The 22647-nt window shown below is 36.0% G+C and overlaps 1 protein-coding gene across 1 annotated transcript in view; it reads left to right on the top strand.

The window, feature by feature from the left end:
- Positions 1 to 11018: 11018 nt before the first annotated feature.
- The window catches only part of LOC129255492 (homeobox protein engrailed-like), a 49047-nt gene continuing 37418 nt past the window's right edge, over positions 11019 to 22647 (top strand). Inside the window, exon 1 of the mRNA XM_064096018.1 lies at positions 11019 to 11376. Within this exon, the coding sequence (XP_063952088.1) occupies positions 11019 to 11376 (358 nt within the window). The remainder of the gene's footprint in view (positions 11377 to 22647) is intronic.

The following is a 22647-nucleotide window of genomic DNA, read 5'->3' on the forward strand; positions in this document are numbered from 1 at the left end:
CCTTTCTTCCTTTTTCTTGTCTTTCTCCTTTTTCCCTTTTTTTTTCTTTTCTTCTTTCTCCCTTTTTTCTTATTTTTGTTCTGCCAATTTTTTTCAGGGGGGGGCACCTGGGGGGCACACCAAATCTCAGGGGGGCACATGCCCCCCAGCCCCCCCCCCCCCCCCCGTAGCTACGCCACTGGACACTTGCACATTTTATCTTCAAATAGGGTAGGTTGAAAGGTTGCCATTAAAGTGTTAACGATCCATTTCTAATTTGGCAACTTTTTTTCTAACATAATATATTTTCACGTAAATGTTTCCGCATCCTGTGACGAAAGGACGATTATGCAATCTAAGGTATTATTATGAAAATATAGCCATATAAAAAGTCTGTGAAAACACGCCCTTATGTAGAGTATCCTCATCAAATTCACCTCGGTGGCCGTCGGAATTGAAGACAACAACTAGACTACCAGATCTTGGCTGGCGGCACACTGATGGCCAAGGTTATACCGGGGTGAGCTTCTCAAGGTCTCTTCCATCTCACTAGCTCCCTGGTGAGTCTCTAGTTCGATTGGGTGAACACATCCAAGTCGTGTATAACGGCCACCCGAGGAATACTGCCTTAGACAGGTGCGAACGGTGGAAGGAACGAGTTACCACTGATTGGCCGTGGTTTCTGATTGAACCGGACAGGAAGCCACAAGGGGACGGGTCTATACGTGGGATATCTCGTGGAAGGCATCTCTCACCCTAATTGTGCACTTTTAACCAAGAGCGTACATCGGGCTCTTAACTGCTCAAGGAACAGCAGTTCCGTATTTTCAAGTATGCTGTAAAGTATAGAAGATTAAAGGAATACGATAATTGAAATACTATTCAAGAGTTTTAGTTAATACGCGTAGGCGGATCAAGGGGGGGGGGGCGAGGGGCCAGCCCCACCCCCCCCCCCCCATTGGCAGAGCAAAAAAAAAGGGAAAAAGGTGGAAAAAGAAGAAAAACAAGAAAAAGGGGAAAGAAAGGAGGAAAAAAGAAGAGGAAAAATAAGAGGAGGGAGACGAGTTAATAAAATAAGGTCAGGGGAAGACTTAAAAAATGATTTTAAAATATGTATTTCATGTCACTTTATTAAATTTTCGCTCGCGCTTCGCGCTCGCATAGCCTGTTCGATGAGATACATATCTTGCTCAATACCAAGTTTTGAAGTCAATATACAAAACATATTTCAGCTCGGACATCGAGCTTTTATTATTTTGTTTGATTTACAAATTGATTTTTTTAAGTGCTCTGTAAAATGTTCGTTTTATGGTGTGAATATCATTTGCAGCTTTTTGCGCTGTGCGCTCGCATCATTTGATTTGCTAAGTAGGCCTACATATTGTCTTTGTTTATTCCATAAGATTCTTTATATATTAATTCTATAATTTGCGATCTACGATTTGCGCTCGCATTAATAGTTAAAAATATATCAACTTATAAATCGTATTCATGATTACAAAAGTGCTTAAAATACCCAGTTTTCAGGCCTCAAATGTCAACAAATTTCACTTACTCATTAGGCTTATTGCATCAATATATATGATAATAAAATTTTCATGAATTCCTAATAACTAAATTGTCCCTTTTTCAGAAAGAAATATTGACAAGTTTCATATCGCGTTTAGGGAGAGGAGTATGTGCTATCCGCATACAGACAAACACTTCACAATTTTCATACACAGTGCTTTAGATAGTGCTTAAATTCACCCTTTTCATACCGGAATATCAAATAGTTTCCGCTCAGGCTTCGCGCTCGCATTATTGATTTTCATGATAAAAAATGAAATCTATTCAGAATGCCCAATCTGTCTGACTCTAAAACACGCGCACACATGTTTATTGAGATATGCAGCTTGATCTTTATTCAAAACGTGCTAAAACTATCCAGTTTGCGCTCGCATTATTAATGTAGAAAGATACCAAATTACCCATCTTTTTTCATGATTTACAAAACATGTATAGTGTGTCCCATGTTTAGGTCTGAAATCTCATTTTTTTCCGCTCGCGCTTCGCGCTCGCATCAATTGTTTAGTTTTATACCTATACCGTTTATTTCAAAAAGTGCTTAGAATGTCAATTTTTTTAGGTCGGAATGTCAAAAAGTTTTCAGCTCGGGCTTCGCGCTCGCATTATCTAAAATATGAAACATGTATCGTCTTAATGTCTAACTGCAAATCGTCCATAACAGGTCCTTTTCGATCAAGCCAAAACCAATTTCTGCTCGTGCTTTGCGCTCGCAGTAATTATCTAGTTACATACGCATCTTGTTCAGGTTCACAAACATTGCCCAGAATATTCAATTTTCAGGACAAAATACATGAAATTCCAAAAAATTTCAGCTCGCGCTTCGCGCTCGCACTATTCAAATAGGGCTTATGAGATTATTACATTTTTTTAAATGTTGTTTTATAAAAATAGAGCTAATAAATGACTGTTAGGTCATCGGCGTTGTGCCCCCCCCAAAAAAAAAAAATGGGGGTAAACGGAAAGGGATAAGTGTGAAATATAGGCCTATAATTTTTCAAATGTTAAGTCAAAATCTATCACAAACTTTGATTTTTGTAATTAAAATGTCAAAAGTTTTGCTCGCTCGCAACTTCTTATTGATTTTACGCGATATGCCGTATCGAGCCCCCTCAAAATGTTTGGCTCATTACGCCACTGAGACAATCCCTTCAAAGAAAGAAAAACAAAAAAAAAACTTTGAGCGGCCGATCGGGGAAAATATTGGTGAACAAAAATTTCGGGTCCCCCTATTGGCCGGAGCTGGATCCGCCCCTGAATACGTATAAGCTAATCAAGCTAAATCCTCAAGTACTTCACTCAGGAATGTAATAAAATAGAACCAGGCCTTTTAAGTCATATTGAAAGAAAAGGGGGATTGGATTGAAGTGCGAATCTTGAAGGATATGATACTATGACTTGAGAATATATTATTTTGACCGTTTGTGATAAACGATCCACCTTGGAAATGATTCGACTCTGTGCTATCCAGCAAAATAACACAACAGATAAACAAGAAAGTTGTATTGATTCGTTAAGTCATCAATCATTCTCTAAATGGATTTAATCTGTCTTTTAATCGAATAATTTTTTTCTCTAAAAAGAAGTTTCGTAACTTAGGACACCATAGGACCAGTACAGATGAAACATATTAACTTATGGGATGGAAGTATGTTTATTCTTAATAAAAAAAATAAAGGAACATACCAATTCTAGACTGCTGTCTCTATCTTCAAATCCATTTCCAAGGCCACAAATTTATATTACTGTGCCCCAAGGGATAGAGAAAATGAAAAGAAAAAGATCTTTCAGTACTGCAGGTCTGTTGGACTCGTTTACAGCATTCTTTCTTATCATGACAATCCCCTCTCGAGACTCTTTACAATAGGGAAAGGAAACACGACATAATTTTCTCTGCCTTTTAGTGCCAATTCTTTTCCCTCCAACTCTTTCATCGCTTAAGCGGTTGTTTGTGGGGGGAAAAACTCATTTCAGACGCAATTTTTATTTGACACAGCACGTGTTGTCCTATTTAATATTTTTATTGAGTATGCAATTCACAAAATCAGTTATTATATTCAGATAAAAGAAATAAGTAGTGGTAAAGAAAACAATAAAACATTTCCTTATTTTTTGATTCATGGTGGAATATGAGAGAAATCAAGTTAAATAGTAAAGTTCAAAGTTGTTGAGTGAAATTGATATAAAAATTGTTTGCCAAATATTATTGACATGTTATAATTTAAAAATCTGCAACATGCAATCAGTGTGTCTCAAAATTTATGTCGAACAAAGACATAGATGAATATAAAATATTTTTGTGACAACTGAGAATAGGAAACAACAGAATAGAAGGTCCCTGCAGATTATGAGCCCAGATGACCTCAAATGAACCTTACATTATAGAACCGACCATATCACACTCAACATCCATTCTTTCCTGGCCTAATCAGATCGGAAAGCGGAGGAAACAATTTCATATTTTCGTGACAGAGTTGTAAAAATGGAATTCCTGATCTTCCGGTAACCCGAGAGCTAGGTTCGTCAAGCCAAGGGACGAGTGAGTATTTTTCAATTGAGATGTCGCCTCTGATAGAAACTATCTCAATTTAGAGTCAAAACAAGATGAAGATGAGGAAACTGGTAAGTTTTGTACGTCATTGATTTCTTGCACATTATTTAAGTACTAAAATATATATGTAATCATTTAAAATCATCGTTTCTCCAGGACATACAGAACAAATTGACTACCAATGTGGAAAACACATAATGAAATTGAGTAACATTTTGAATGACTTATTTCAATTTTTGTTGACATATCCATATTCACGAAGAACTCATTTACCAGTTTACAGTATAAACAGGTCACAGGGACACACGCATGATAATAACTTTTGGTAATTGCCATCAGAATTCTGACATTCTTGAGCAGATGGAATCTTGAAGCATTCTGTTCATTTTGTACAGAATCAGGATAGTTGACCAGACCTATATAGCACCCTGACATCCTTTGGTAGATCAACTGGTATTCTGGTAAATTCGAAAAGAATCGGGTCAATTTTTAATATAACTCGGCAAGCGCATCCTGGGGAGCGTTTCATCAATATTTTCATCCGACAAGTTGTCAGATCTGACATCTTTCCATGATTTTGATTGGCTGAGAGGCACTGTTCCGATGGTAACTGTCGGATAAAATGGGACTTGTCGGATAAAACGTCCGACAAGTCCTTTCATGAAACGCCCCCCAGGTGCCCACTGGCACATCACGAGCTGCGAGCATTCTGCTCATTTATACTAGGATCCATTTGCTGTAACTCCGTGGCGTAATCTACGAACCTTCCGTGGCCAAATCATGCAGGAGCATCTTCTGAATAATCTACGAACATTCTGTTGATTTTTGTTTGTTTACTACAGTCTATTGCCTTGAAGTGGCCCAATTTTTATGATTGCACCATCATTGTGGCTCTCTGTTACTCTTCTGACACAAAAATACTGATTAGAAGGCTAAATGTAATGTCATCAACTGCCTTGATACCACCACACTATCAGAGGCAGGTCTTTTGCGACTTTAAAGTCCACCGCAAGAAATGTCTTAGCAGTCATGTCCTCAAGTGATGCCACAATAATGCGACGATTCGGTTGACACGGTTTGTCAAAGAACCATACCAGGGAAAATCAAATAATTGACTTGGTAATGATCGATCTCGATGCCTACTGTAAGACATTTCAAAGGCTAGGAAATAAATACCCCGATCTAGTTCTTATAAAGTTGAATTTACCACTATGTAGTATGCAGTGACAGACCTTTCCAATGCAAAGTTCGGCAGCAAAAACCTTGACTTTCGGGGAGATTTGCATTTACGGACTGATCTCTAGTTGCTCACGCGGAGAATCACGAGAAGTTTAAAACAATATCATTACTATTATCTGTGATGTTTTTAACCCTTATACCAGATAGACTGACGATATAAAGTATAGCTCACTGACAGCTGTAGGCAAGCAGAAAAGAAGAATCGCTGGCGCTACAGAAAACTTGAAAAGACCTAAATTAAGGAAAATAAGACCAAATTTTAAACAGCTAAAAGGCTTTACAACTGTGCTGAGTAATATTTCAGGGGGGGGGGGGATGATAAGAACTTTAGATCTATCCAAACTATCTGGTAACGGGGGGTTACCTCAGGTAGCACTTTGAGAAGGCGCAAAAATGCAAAAGAGTAAAGAAAAAAAAGGGGGAAAAAGAAAATTGTACATTTCGATAACTTTTCAATCTGGTCCCTTTAAAGTAAATGCATCAAAACCAATTTCATGGCTTCAAATTGCAAACTTGTTATGAAGTTCTGTCCCTTTCCTTTCTTACAATTTTTTTTTTCAACGTTCAGAACACCACCTTGTTACTTATGGACACAAGGTATGTGCAAATCTGATAGACGTCAAACTAAAATCAGAAGAACATAATTAGGTAAATAGCTCAGATAAGTCATTCCTCATGAGGAAAGATACAATAAGGGAATATCGTAGTTGATAATTGAAGGGGTTTTCAGGTAAATAATGTTATCTTGGAAGTAACTCGACTTAGAATTTAACACCTTCATAATGATAATCAACATTTCTCATGATAAAACAGATGTGATGTGGAAAATGAATCGTTTTTGTAAACACTCATCCTCTCTTTAATCAAATAAAAAAAATGCTATTTGAAAGAAGGATAAGATTTTAAACAAAGTTTACCTTATTTTTTTTCTAAGAATTCATTTCAAATAGAGTTGATAAATTGTTTTTTAATTGAATTATCACATGTAGCGTTAAACAATTAAATCACTACCACGTATTAATTTTTGAAACCATCCATCACACACTTTTAAACAAATACATAAGTGATGGGATGAGGTTATGAAGAAGCCCTGAAGCCCCTCGAATTCAATCTATAATTCAAGAAATCTCACTCTTCGACGCTGCAAATATCTAAATTGATGGGACTGAATAAAGCATGCTGGGTCAAGAAGGAGAACAGACGTGAAGCGGCTATCACCGGAGGGAGCACTAGAAGGAGACAGTCTCTCCAGTGCTTATGGAGATGTAGAGGGGAGTCGACTCAGTATTCACCCCTCAGTCGACCGGTGAGAGAGTAGAGACCGCCGCATCGTATCGTGTTGCACGTATTGGCGGAAGCTGGTGAGCTGGCGGGACGTTTCCAATTCAACGCTCTCCTGCCTAGCCGAAATGAAGCTCAACCGACCGTGGCTGATCGCTTTTGGCCTCCAGCAGAAGTCGTCAGGGGCGGCATTTTCTCCCCCTGAAGACATGAAAGACTTTGTCCGCTTACTCACGAAGAAAATACTACAAAGTAATCTATCTATAATCGAATCCAGCAGTCTAATTTCTATTTTGTCTGTTTAAAGAAAGATATAAACAATTCAAATGACTGAGTGACCTATGGCATGACACGCGTGAGCCAACATTGCACCAATACTTGTCTTGTGGTTTCATGGCCATAAAGACACGGTTTACTCTCGTAGCTTGCGTGACGAGGTGCAACAAGTTAACATAAAGATTGAGCTCGAAAAAGTCAGTGAGTTTGGCCCACACCGACAACTGTAAGACCTCGATAAACTGTAACCGAATGCCAACACAACCAAAGTGGAACTGGGAGACAAGTCATCGGGGGAAACGCAGATCTCAACTCTTGACGACAGCACCGTGTAGATATGGACGGTATTCGCCATTCTGGCGTGCAAGGAGATAGTTGGAGGTGCATGATTGGGCGGGGGGTGCAAGTTATGTGCAACTGTCAATAAGTATATTCCACCATTGACGGAAACAGGAAAGATCATTTATACATAGATGTTAGGTTCAATGACCATAGCCTAATTCTCGAGATCAGTAACAACATTACTGCCCGATTGAATAATTACAGCTGCTCTGAATATTGCCAGATCATTCATAAACTCATAATGAAATAAAATGGGATCTCAAATTCATAGCTAGGTAGTTAAAATTATAAGAATTTAAATCTTAACAAAATAAATATTCATACAACTTCTTTAACTCATAAATGTGGTATACGAATAAAAATCAAATCCATATCTAAAAATGAAAGTTACCATTATATTTCCATTTATAATAGATTACTGTATATGTGCACTAACAACCTGAATAATTAAAACAATTATAGAACCATAATAAAAAAAATGAAATTATGGATTTCGCATCAAATATCATAAAAGAAAGAAAAAATACGAAAAGAGGAAAATAAATGAGAGGGATGGGTAGATATAGAGAGGATAAAGAGGGACAGAAACAAATACCCATCACCCACACACGCAAACAACCTTGCGCGAGCACAAACACACACCCACACACACACACACACACACACACATACCTCGAATTCAATACAAGGGGAAGAGCAAGACAAAAATGTAAATATCAAGTTATCGAGAAGTCAAGTTAGTAAAGGAAAATGAAAGCCTTGGAACAAGTTTGTTTGTATGAAACAGAAAAATCAAAGAATAAGATCAATGAAAGTTTGATAACATTTGGACAAACAAAAATGTGACCATGATCATTTGAATATTGAAATCACTAATGCTATGAAGATCTTCCCATTGGCATCGCGTACAAGTTTTGTTATTTCACACAGGTTTAACTCTCCCATTTGTACACTGAAAATTTAACCCATGCAAAATTGTCTAGTTTTGCTCATTCTAATGCTTCTACAAATTCTTGGTGCAATACATTTTTTCGAAGAAACTTCTGTTACATGTCTTTCCATGGAAAAACCCTGATCTATGGATAGACTTGACAAAACGGACAATTCAAACAAAATGTGTCGAAAAGTAAGTACGCAATTGTGTAGTGTGACGTCATACATCATGTCGCGTTGCCAATGAGAGCATGTCCGTATAATTTGTGATCCTAACATTCAAATGCTCATAACTTTCTTATTTGTACAGTTATTTTTTAATATTTTTCTTCGATGTCTCTTTTTTTTCACAGAAGCTACCTTGTTCCCAGGGTGTTACGTAAGTAATTCTCAGTCGCCACTAATACTTCTACTACTACTACTACTACTACTACTACTACACCTACTAGTACAACTACTACTACTACTACTGTACCATTACTACTATTACTACTACTTCTACTACTACTGCTACTACTTCTACTTCTACTACACCTACTACACCTACTACTACTACTTCTACTACTACTTCTACTACCACTACTACTTTTACTACTACTACTACTACTACTACAACAACTACGACCACTACTACTTTTACTACTACTACAACTACTACTACTGTACCATTACTACTATTACTACTACTACTACTACTACTACTACTACTACTACTACTACTACTTTTACTACTACTACAACTACTACTACTACTACTGTACCATTACTAGTATTACTACTACTACTACTACTACTACTACTACTACTACTACTTTTACTACTACTACTACTATTATTACTTCTACTACTACTACTACTACTACTACTTTTACTACTACTACAACAACTACTACTACTGCACCATTACTACTATTACTACTACTACTACTACTTCTACTACTACTACTACAACTACCAGTACTATACTACTGTACCATTAATACTATTACTACTACTACTTCTTCTACTACTACTACTACTACTACTACTACTATCACTAGGCCTACTTCTACATCTACTACTGCTACTACTTCTACCACTACTACAACCAATACCAGTAATACTACATACAGGTATTGCGAAACTGCGCTTCATTACCAGTTTCAACTGTATACAACGGTTTCTAGTGCACATAATGGTGGTGATATATTGCGACCACTCGAGTGTACATTTGCAACCATTGCGAAATGAGAATATGTAATTTTAAAACGAGGGTTATCCGCATTTGGAACTCATTCGTATGACTTTATACTCGGTCACATATGGAACAATGCCATTTTTATCAAGATATTATGTCAATGATCTAGAGGTTACAACTTTACTCTGAACAGTTCAGTTATTAAAATGTAGAATCTCAAGATTTCTATTGAACGCACTGATCGAGTTCAGTTATTGTTATGATTCAGAGTCACAAATCCATACAACCGAGGCTATGCTGAAATGTGTTGCCTATCTGTCATAGTCTTTTCATTTCTGTTCATTGAAAACTTTGAAATAATTATTTTAACTAATTATTTTAGTAAAAACTAAACAACACTTGAATTTCACAGGTACATAATTAATGCAAGATGGAGACTATATATCGACTTTGTGATTAACAAATGAACATTTAATTCTCCTTCAAAAGTTTTTATCTGCTAACAAAGTAATAAACACTCAAAATCCACATTTTGATTTACTGTGTATATTATATGTATATATTAGGCAATTATTAGTTTTATTATAAAAGATATAAGACTATTATCATAAAATGATAAAATGAAATAATCTTGTGTATTGTAAAATGTTTTTCAATTATACTTTGGAAAAAAAACACCTTCCAAGAATGTCTAATTCTGTTTGAAATCTTTATTTGTTTACTGATTTCATTTATCTTTTATAAGATTGTTGCGATGAGAGGGAATGTATTATTTACTAACCCCTGCTCCAAAGTGTCACAACAGTCCATACCCAAAGCTTCTTGATGTCTTGTCCCCATTGTGTCTAGCTCACCTAAGTCTGACCTTGACGAGTCGATCAGCTAGCAAAAGAAGATGAATATGTTGAGTTGAAAGTAATAATTTGTTGATTTGTAGCTCTACGATTTCTCTCACTGCCCCTCGGGAATGTTATGACTTCTACCCCGACTCTTTCCCGTCAGGTGTGTGTGATCTGATTTGTATTTCACCCTCCCCCACCCCTCGTCCCCTTTCTCTTTTTCTCTCTCTCCCATACCGCGGAAATCTAGGTGACGTCACCCCAATACGGGCTTCCCATTGGCCGGCGGGTGACAGACTCCTACGGTGCATTGTGTGAAGCAGATGAAGAAATTGACTGGCGATCTCTTTTAACGAGCAAGGTGATTTGTCCATTTGCGGGCGGCGCTACTATCCACACAAACTTTACCTTTTTGTTTTGCCCCCACTCCCTTACTCCTTGAGCACACAGTTTGGGGCCCGATATTTTAAACAAAATAGATCTATCGAGAAAGTTGACACTCACGTTATAGTTTGGTTTGTTCCATTCAAACATCTTTCTCTGAAATGTTCACAATGCATGTGTTGTGTCTCAAAGTTTCTTGACTCCTTATTTCTATTTAGCCTTCGAAAGCCATCGGCTGATTATCTTTTGTCTTCAATTAGATACATGGGATAGCCTAAATAAACGTATTTAACAAACTTTTTGTCAACATCTACAACTGTGAAGTTCAAAGTCAGGTTTTCAGGAGAGTCGTATAAAGCTACTTCTTGCATTGGTCAAAGAGGGATTTTTCGCCATAGGTTTCCTTGTCTGTACGGATACCAGCGGGGGCTGCAGGCGGGTGGTCGATACCATGTCAGCCTTATCTCTAGGCGGTCGTGAGCCGCGATCACCGACACAACACCATCACAATATCCACGTTCCTCGGTCCCATTCTGACAATGACCTCGCTGTCAAGACACGCTTCACGGACTTCTTCATCGAAACCATCCTTGGACCCGAATTCGGTGGATCGCGCAAAACGAGTAAAGTGCACCATCGAGATGACGATAAACCCGAGGTCGTGAGACAGGACAGAACAAACGTCGCCAAGCGATGCGAGGAGGCCCGGCCGCTGAGTACGGGGGATAAAGCATCACCGAAAAGCCCGACATCGCAATCATGGCCAGCATGGGTTTACTGTACGCGTTACTCGGATAGACCGTCATCAGGTGAGAAGACAATTCAAATTATTGAAATCATCTAATTTAATTGTTTTCATTGTACCTGATTGTCAATTTTCTGTAGTTAGCATGGTCAGGCAATAAACATTCTTTTGGTAATAAAGTAATGAATAATAAACTCAGAATTATTCAGGGTTGGTACAAAATTATGTCATAATTTGGTTAGGTTATCTTATTATGATGTCGTTTAAAAATATGATTAAAATGGAGTTTATAATTTAATTCTAGGTAAATGCTTTTAACAACAGTATTCAGTAATCATATTTTGAAACAACTATCAAAATGAAACATTGTCTTGTTACTCCTGTATTATAATAAACATTTTTTAAAGTGTCCACGTAATTACCAATGACCAACAAGTGAAAATCACAGAAGAAACTATTTTCTTTTTGTGTATCGATAGATTGCCGGTTGAAAAAATAGGTTCAGCATCTTAAGTAAGCAATATAAATTAATTCCATATTTTTCGGGCGTTTGAATACCTTATTACAAGCTTAATTATAGTTAAGTTGATTCTTTTTCTGCGTCGAGTAGTTTCTCTGATTACCACTATATACGCCAAATCCGTCTCCTAATGCATTATGACATTCGTCCCAATGAATTTGACTAACAAAACCTAATCTTTTATCTGTGGGAGTAAAAGAAAGTGAATATGATATCAAAGAAGATGAAAAACACATGTTACCATGGTAACGGTTAAGACGGATTCTTCCTGTAATTTGTCTCTTCGTCTTATACTTGTCACATCTTTGCGCGTGATTTTCGCAACAACCAACGACCCAATTTAATAATCCCTTCTCACCGCATTCTTTCCTTTCAATGTGGTTGAAATTTTCAAATTTTCCTTCCCGGTTTCTGGTTGAATCTTCACAAGTTTGTCCCTCCCCTCCCTGTCTGTTACCTGAATTAATATGAAACATATTTTTAGTTACGATAATTATAGCTCATTATGAACTTTTGACCTCATACTTATATTTTCTGTGATATGTGCAATGACAGTAATGTAAACTTTAAAATGAATTACTAAACGATATTGGTTTAATTAGTTTCCAGGTTTTTTAATGAAAATAATGCTTAATCAAATCCTTAGCTTTCATCATGATAAATCTGTTTGAAATAAAAACACTTATTTCTAGAGATTAATGAAATTTCCTTGGAGATAATAGTTTATAAAGCAGAAATGAATGAATTATATAGATCATCACTAAAAAAATGCATGGCGTCACGACTTTTTCCCTTTGAAAAACATCCCTTACATTTAAAGTAACGATTCGAATACATCATTTTTGTCAAATGATTATTTCAATATTTCATTTGGTTAACTTATTAAGAAATTTTTAATTTTTCTTTTAAATAATATATTGGTGTATAAGTAGATCTATCATAAGACATAATAGTTTTCAACTATATCCTACATGTATAGCAGAAAAACATCCAACACTCTTAAAGTTATTACATATCTAACGGCTTTACTATATAGATAGGACCTATAATACATAATCTTTAAAATGTAAAAATTGTAAATACTATCAATCTTTTTTTTTTAGTAATAATAATTATATTAAATTATTTTTGAGAAAACTACCACATGTATTTCGTAGTTGTAGGCCTTGTCACCTTATTACATGCACTGTACCAAAATGATCACATCTTATGAAATATCGCCTAAATAGAAATGTATTTAAGTAATGACATTAAAGAAATCATTTTGATATTAATCTGGGATTAATTTTCTACAATGTTGAATATAATGATAAATCACTCTGGTATTTTTTTTATATCAACACATCAGCAAAGTAATTTAGAAATCCAAATCAGGTAATCCCAACGAATTGCTAGCTTTCTTGGTAAGAGAGAAAAAAACTACCCATTTTCATTAAAATGTTAATATAATGGCAAAAGTTAGAAATTTACAGACATTAAATTTGAAATTGTTGTATTAGCAGTCACAAAATGAATTTTAATAAAGTGAGTTTGAAGATTCAAATTATTTATCATCTGAATTACCCCTACCCATAGCTTCTGACTTAAATAGTTTGACTGATTGACATAATATTACTGCTTCTCACTTTCCGAGAAAGCTTAACGACGTGAAGACCATGCAGTCTATTTCATTTTCATAACAGAATCGTTTTAATCGTAATTCATCTATAAGACTACAATTTGATTTATCATGTACAAAATTAATGATGTGTATGCGCTGATGAGTTCGTGTGTGTGGATTTACTTACTGTATTAATGATAGTTTGCGCATTATAAAATCGTTTTACAATTAAAAATGTCATTATTTGAGGCATCATGTAACAGCAAGCGTACCCATTATTGTATACAAAATATTGATTTCTTAATGTTTTTCTTATGGACTTTATCTCTGTTTGTCATAAGCTGAAGATGGACTTGATGTTTCAATATAATCAAAGCAAATAGACGTACAGAGAAAAGGGTTAGACCGTTTACAATGCAATAAGAACACTCAAATCGAAATATTATTATGAAGACATGTGTAAATTCACAATCAATTTTGCCAAAGTAGATAAGTATTACCATATTCAACAATAAAATGCAATACCTTCTGCAGTATATAAACGATACAATAAGAATATGAGTGAAAAATCTGACAGAATATTCATAATATCCAGCGTAATATGTGCACAGTATGTGCGCCTTTTGCGGAAAACAAAAAAATAATTCAAACCAAACTGCAACATACCTCTGAATTCTAATAGGGCCCTATTGGTGTTCACACCTTTGCAATAATATGTTAGTTAATTCTTACTTAGTGAAATATTCCTATGACTATTTCTCTATTTATTTTTAGGTTTTCTTGAAAGAATAAGAGTTTCGAGATGTCTACTGAATCTCATTGCCAGAGAAGTGTTTTCCTGCCGCATATCCCAAATAAAATGTGATATGTCATTATCAAAATGGGAAACAATATTTGCTTTCTGTCAAATTGACTTGTTTTAACCTTTTGTTTTGTCTAGAAAATACACCAAAATTTACATTATAAAATGTCTAACCATGCTTTCATAATGTTTTTCCGATTATCATTTTTGAACAATCTTGTAATGTTGTTCTCAGTTATAATTATGATGAATAATATGTCTTTGCGTGAATTCCCTTCTTCTCGCTTCTTTCGTCATCGCCCTCACACCTGTTCTAATCCCCTCCTCTTCTTCATCCCAACACCCTAATATGAGCACACGCACACATTCAAAATACTTCATGTGAGGAATAAAAAAAAAAAAAAAAAAAAAAAAACAGAAAAGTGAGAATGTATCTGTTCTAGATCCTACAACAGGTACGTTGATTTATCAACCGTAGGATGAAACACTGCCTTGACGCGGAAAATTGTGGCAGGTCATTCGCCACAGTCTGCTGTCTTCACTCATTTTCCAGCGGGTTTCCTCGCTCAACACATTTCGTTAATACGGTTTTTTAACCCCCCCCCTCTCTCTCTCTCTTTTACGTCCCATTTAATGATCCGTTTAATCATCTATCCATCCCGTTATTTCCAATTTGATAAATTATTGTTTCATTGTGTTACAGTACACGTATTTATTTATTTTATACATTGTGTTGAAAACTGGGACAAAAAATAACAATTTTGACAAAGTTTCTTGGTGTATAGACTATCTCAGAGGCCCATCCTTTTTCTTATCATAATGTACGTCACTAATTCTAACCCTCTTACTTCTTGATATTCTTATTCGTTTACCCCCCCCCCACTGTGAGTATGACCTTATTAATTTATGCCGTATTATCCATATCTCTTTCTAAAACTGATTAATTCGACTTCATGAATATTACTGTATTATTCATATTATATTTCCTATGTCTCTTTTACTCCCCCCATCTCTCCCATCCCCTCCGTCCTACATTTTGTTGGGGGAACGATTCTGTCATGTTTCATGGTGTGTTGTCGAGAGTGAAGACTTATTTCATGCCGAGTAGGGAGAGTACCTTATTAGCAGCGACAACCCTCACAGTGTAAATGACTATTGGTGCATCTGCTACAGGCGACGTGAAGGCCAAAGCCACTATTAATCCCTTCAATATCCCTTCCCATTTCTCACCTTCTCTCTCAAATTAAATCAACCCGCGGAAAATGGTAAAGCCCGGATGGAGTTAGGTGTGTAAATCTGCACCCATCACGTGAGTGTTTTCATCAGGTGAGAGGGAGTGAAACTGGATAAATCCCTTCTCCAATTTGATAAAATTAAGTGCGTGTTACATTCTGACGGCACAAAATGAAGCAAGATAAAACAGACAAATATAAAACGAAATGAGAGAGATAGATAAAAAGAAATAGAGAAAGAGTGAGTGGGGGATGCGAGAAGATGAAAGACTGTGACGTCGAGGGGAAAGGTCTGAAGTGAATCTCCTTTCTTTACATCTGATAAAGATTTAACATAAAGGGCCTACTAAAACGCCTCGAATTTAGACTGATGAGCTATAATCATGATAATCTTTATTCTGAAATCGTCAGTTTTCATATCGCAGAAAGATTAATGTATTTTTAAAGTAAATACCAAGTATAATACACCTGACTACAACTGTGTCTTTCTTTCATTTGTAGTGTTTTTCAGTAAGGTCTGAGGCACATTGCCCTAACCCTCGCGGCAGGGGATAAGCAATTATCCGATAGCTACCGAAAGTCGACGAGTGCGTTACATAGTTCCAAACAAAAAAAGTTTGCCTCATGAATTTTTCAAGTTCACATAACAACGCTTGAAGCGCGATGTAACCATGATACTCCATACTTGAAGTCTCTATATTTATTATTCAGAAAACGCTTACGGCTTTAATCGAAGCGTTTAAGTTACAAAAATATTTTTTTTGTAGATTAATGAAAGAGCATTTTAAGGAAACAGTTGCTTTCACTTGATAGGCCTATATTTGGTTCATGCTGATCATGAATTCGACCAGATGACTGTATATAAGAACTTATATTAGCGACCACGCGGGAAAGGACATGTTCATGTTTTTGAGATGGTTACAGATCTCAACAGACGACAAACCTCCTTTATTAGACAATTACAGACTCTCTGCAACTTTACGAAAAGAGTCATAACAATTGAAAACTGTTATAATGTTTTATGGAGATAATTTTTAAGTAATATTAAGATAATGCATCCATGTGGGGTCCTGATATTAATTGAGATAATATTAGATTATGATATCATGTAACCACATAACAGATCAAATAATACCGTATTCTAAAGGGAGTAATAAAACACTACCCAACAAAAGAATAGCATGAAAACATAGGAAAATTAGACAAATCAGAATGAAAACTGAGCTTTCCAATCACCATCTCTTGCTGAGAGAGAATATGTCAAAAATTCAAAAGATGCATTTTCTTCAAAGGGGTTGTTAAGGCGTGAAATAGCTTTGTTCTAACAAATTGGAGCATTTTTCGAGTACTTTAGCGCGTGCCCAGGGCGGGTGCCAATTTTTGAAATCATTATGTATGTTGAACTTTGAAGAGGGCCTTAAGGTAATAAAAGTAAAGGTGAAAAGTAACTTTTTGTTCAAACTCTTTTTTGTTGTTGCTAACTATGTAAAATGCAAAGTGGCGTGTATGTCTTTGGTTCAGATTAATATCCGTATTGCATGCCATTCAACTTTAAAACATCGATAATGACAATATTTTAACTTAAAAAAAATGTAAAAAGTGAATGAATAAACTGGCCTATAATAGAATATCGTTCATTGTCCTTGTGCCTTTTTGTTGTATTGTATTTTTGCAGTGTTTTAAATTGGCTTTTAATTTTGAATTACGTCCACGTTGCTTAATCTTACACCTTTTTTTGAGAGTGTAATGTAATAAAATTGTGCAACCATTGAAGATTTCACTCAGAAACACGGTTTGTGGCTCAGGAGGTTATCTCTTCTCATGTGAAAGAAATGAATAAATAAACAGTGAATCTGAGAAATACTTTTAAAAGTGAAAGTACTTCGCTAATTAAAAAGATAAATAATTTCAAGTGTTGACTTTCTATTTACCAATGTGGAAAAAAAATGGTTTGTATTAAAAAAAACAAATGCCGTTCGAAACTTGGCAAGGTAAAGATCAATAGTAATAATTAGTATCAATTATTATTGTTCATTTATTATTTATCATTCATATTTATTATACTATATATAATATATATATATATATATATATATATATATGTGACTGTTTACAAATAGAATCCAAACAAAAATATTAATAATTGTTATGATCATCATTACACGTATTATTATTATTGCAATTTTTAGTTTTGGTGGTGATTTTTTTACCTGATTGCTAAGAAAGCATGAATGCCTGTAAGCAAGCAACCAGAGGACCGACGGCTTAAGGTCCCCTCCGAAGGACCTGGTACTGAGGATTTAACATTGATATAAAGCCATTATTTTATCATTATTATTTAATCATTATTATTATTGTTGTTGTTATTTTTATCATCATCATTATTATCATAATCATTTTTCAAGGAAGGAGTTCTGGTATATTGACTTAATTCTGTGCATCACATTACTTTAATGCTTTGGATTTTTTGTGTTATAGTTGTTGCTTTTACTTCCCTATAGTATACTGATCTTCCATGTGAGTAGTAAAAAACAATGTGCAAAATTACATTCATGAAAAACGAAACGTATAGACAATTTAATAAGAACAAAATAGAAACGGAAATATAGGCCACCTTTTTATGTACATATTCTTTGAAAGATGTTTAAAATATATCTTCTAATCTGTAAAATGTATTAGTTAGTCTTAGCTTTGAATATATGGTGAAAATATGGAGGCGTCGGAAAGGAAGTAATTATCTGTAATTTTGTCATTGCATTCTTGACTTCATTTTGCCCCTTAAAACGTAAAACGCAAGCTTCCTATGCGGATTCGGGACGCCCGATTGTCTCGGATTTTGCGAGCCACGAACATCGCTACCTCAGTCGACCCTCTCTCTCACTGCTCAAAACTCGCCGAAATTCCCCCGGTTCTTCCCGTTGTCTAAACCCCTGATCCCGTAGTGCCCGGCACCTGTTTATTTTAGTAAATTAGAATATTAACTCCTTGGCGGGGTATATATCACTAGGGCCCACACAAGAGAGAATTTTAGAGTGAAAAGAAAGATCAAATTTTCTTAAATATGAAATCATTTTGAAATCGGGGAATCAATCTTAAGACCCCCGGATTTCATTCATTGTGGAAATCAAAGCCATCTGAGAATTGTTCGAAAAACCATCCCTAAATTATCACCTTTTGTGTCTAAGCTGCTTTTTGAATTATATTATGTAAAAGAATGTATTATTCACAGTCCAGTAGGGCCCGATTCAAATAATTGCTTGCATCTGCTTATTTGAGAATATATATATATAAATGTGTGAAATTATACATGTACAACAGCTTTGGCAACACTTTTATTTCAATATTTTGTGAAAGAAATGGATGAAGAGAACAATGGTAGGTGAAGCTTAAATCAAGGTTCCCCAGAGCCCTTTTGAAAAAATTGGCAATGCCGAAAAAATGTCTCTGCCGGGAATCAAACCCGGCCCCCAGCTTTGAAGGCCTGTGCCTTAACGACTAGACCACAGTGACAGGTTAGTGGCTATGGCGACCCCGATCAGACTGACCGTCAGATAGACAGATTTTCGACACTATATACCAATTATAATTTCCTTTGTCGGGCGTAGGTGGGTTTTGAACAATATATATATATAAATATACATAGTGTGAAAGAAATGGATGAAGAGAAAAATGGTAGGCGTAGCTTAAATCAATGTTCCCCAGAGCTATCTACCCTTTGGAAAAATTGGTGATGCCGAAAAAATGTCTCTGCCGGGAATCGAACCCGGGCCCCCAGCTTTGAACGCCGGTGCCTTACCCACTAGACCACAGAGACGGGTTAGTGGTTAGGGTATTGGTATTGGTATAGTGTCGAAAATCTATCTATCTATCTGACGGTCAATCGGATCGGGGTAGCCCTAGCCACTAACCCGTCTCTGTGGTCTAGTGGTTAAGGCACCGGCGTTTAAAGCTGGGGGCCCGGGTTCGATTCCCGGCAGAGACATTTTTTCGGCATCACCAATTTTTCCAAAGGGTAGATAGCTCTGGGGAACATTGATTTAAGCTACGCCTACCATTGTTCTCTTCATCCTTTCTTTCACACAATATTTAAATAAAAGAGTTTCCAAAGCTGTTGTACATGTATAACTTCTCACATTTGTATACTTTCTCCCATACGTGTACTGTATCAAAGCAATACCTTTGATCCAGCTGAGGCATGGCGGCTTGTCATTGTTCAAAACACACCTTCACCCGACAAAGGAAATTATAATTGGTATAGTGTCGAAAATCTGTCTATCTGACGGTCAATCGGATCGGGGTCGCCCTAGCCACTAACCCGTCTCTGCTGGGAGCCCGGATTCGATTCCCGGCAGAGACATGTTTTCGGCATCACCAATTTTTCCAAAGGGTAGATAGCTCTGGGGAACATTGATTTAAGCTACGCCTACCATTGTTCTCTTCATCCATTTCTTTCACACAATATTTAAATAAAAGAGTTGCCAAAGCTGTTGTACATGTATAACTTCTCACATTTGTATATATATATATATATATATATATATTATTATTATTATTATTATTTGCATATATCTCCCCAGAAGAGATATGGTGAAATGATAGACTCTACAGGAATGTTTTTCTGCTCTGAACAATACTCAAGAAATGTTTTGTCAATTAGCGATTTGGTAAAAAAAAAAGGACAAAAAAAAAACCCCCGGACATACTGTAAGTCAAACACAAATAACATGTTTTCATCCAATGTTTTTTTTTACGTCGGAATAAACATCAATATGGTTGAAGTGTTTGACGTATTTGTATTCTAATATGTCAAAATAATTACATATCTAATCGTAACTTGTTAGTTTTGATTTACTGGTATGGCTGATTTCGGTATCTATATTTACGTCTCTGATCTGTGGCTTCATTCCTCCTCGTAGATGGAAGTCAATGTTTTCATTTTCATCTCCTCTCAATCAACCTCTATTCTCGACGATGCCACCCGCCAATGTCCTACCCATAAATTCCCGCAGTCATTATTGTCTTTTTCATCGCATATCGGGTTGAGAGACAAAATCTGAATGGATTTAAGAGTCTTACAATTTTGAAATGTGACCCCACAGTGCGTGTTTTTTTTTCTCTTCGTCCGCATGGTCGTTTTCCTTTCGCCATTTTATTCCCTTCTTTAAACTGTCTCAGTTGTCAGCTAACAGATAAAAACCTCACAATTTTGGGGTCTTTTGGGGCATGTGACTATGTTAGAATAACTTTCTCTTGAAGCCATGGGATAAGGATAACCCGTTTACAGGTGTTTTCTTAAGGAGAAAATATGTCAGTGTCGATATGATATCTGGTTCATATTTTGATCCCATACAGAGGACTTTGACAGGGAGAGGGACCAGACGACAAGAAACCCCTCACGTATCTTCCCTAACTTTATCAGCAAAAACCGTCCTCTTGTATCTTTATGAAATGTTTTTTTTCGCGTTAAAAAAAAGTTGAAGATCGAGCGTTGTGGTTTTAGAGCGTTGTTGAGCATTGTGGTTTAGTAGTTCTGACTCTTGCCTTTAATACCGAGGGTCGTTGATTCGAATCGAATTTCTTACAGCAATAACTTAATTTATTGATCCACAGTGTGCTTTACTCAACCCAGGAGAGGTAAATGGGTACCGGCAGAAAGTTATTGCTCATAAAGCTGTGGGCACCGGAATCGGTAGCCTATAATAGCCGAGATAATAAGCTATAGGAGCACCTTAATACAGATAAATATTTTTTATTATTATTATTGATAATCATGATACCATTTTTGCTATAAAGATGTTGAGTGTACAAAGGCTATGAAAGTGTCCTTTGTTAGATGTCGATGATATCAATCTCATGGTTGATTCTGGTAATATAGCCGCTAACAATGTCATAATCTATAATCATGTGATAACGATGGTGCTAAAAATTATCACAACGATGGTAAATATAACAATGTTAGAAACAACAGCAACAACAACAACAATAATAATTAATAATAATAATAATAATAACAATAATAATAACAACAATAATAATAATAATAATAATAACGTGGAAGATGACGATAAGATCGATTGTTATCGTAATGAATTCATCATAATGATTTTATTTTTACCATCAACATTTTCTACTATACAGTATATGAAATTATGCTAACTTGTCTTAAGATTTCCTCTTTCAATTCGAACTGATTCTTTGGTGCCATTTCTTCAACTTGGGGATTTTCTTTTTCAGATAGATTTTGTAAATCAGAAATTTGATTTTGATGAACCATATGTCTTTTTCTCAGCAGACTGCTTCTGTTTTTCATTGTTTCATTTCTTTATTGATTTATCACGTGGTGACAATGCCTATCGAAGAGTTCTAGCCGTATAAAAACCCACTAGCCCGAGGGCGTGCGTCACCATACATCATCCTTTAGCTCTTTTCCACAAGGAGATTTTTATGAAAGAGATACCTTCATTATTCTCCTCATTCTTCTCCCATTTAAGGGCTAATTATCGACGCATTAAATGAAACAATTAGTCACATAGACCGCCTTTCGCCTCATACGTGAGCAATTTATTCGACATGGGGCATTTTGGTGAAATCCGATGACTGTTTAACGAACTTTCTACCCATTACGCCCCCAGGACACCATTAACTCCGAATCTCAAATGCGTCTATCTTTGATTTCTCTTACAATTCATCTTCTCCTTACACTTGAGGTACGGCATCTTACAACTGTGTTCTATAGCTATTGCCAGTAGCGATATTTCAATTGTCATCGTTTTATGACAGCAAGGTCTAATGATTTTCGTCGTCTACCATGCCTACGTGTACGTGAAATAAGGCACCTTTTGCTTTAGGGCCAATTCTGGCGGACGCGCCATTCGAAAGGCATTAATATCAATTTTGCAAAATTGCTCTTCGTTCTATTTTTTTTTTGGGAGGGGGGGGGGGAAGGAAACATCGGTCGAGAGCAAGCAGAAGTAAAGAATATCATGAGGAGGGTTAATTACATCAACATTGTATTTTCCTGAATTAAAGTCCTGCGTATATTATAATCAGAATGATTCGCGAACATTATTTTACACAATATTCATATTGATTCGACCTCAGAATTGAAGATAAAGCATATTCTTTATGTACTTTGGGTGAAGTTTATGAAGTTGCTTATAACAGAGTGGTAAACAAAGAGT

Source organism: Lytechinus pictus, chromosome 3, assembly GCF_037042905.1.
Source record: "Lytechinus pictus isolate F3 Inbred chromosome 3, Lp3.0, whole genome shotgun sequence".
Classification (NCBI taxonomy): Eukaryota; Metazoa; Echinodermata; class Echinoidea; order Temnopleuroida; family Toxopneustidae; genus Lytechinus; species Lytechinus pictus.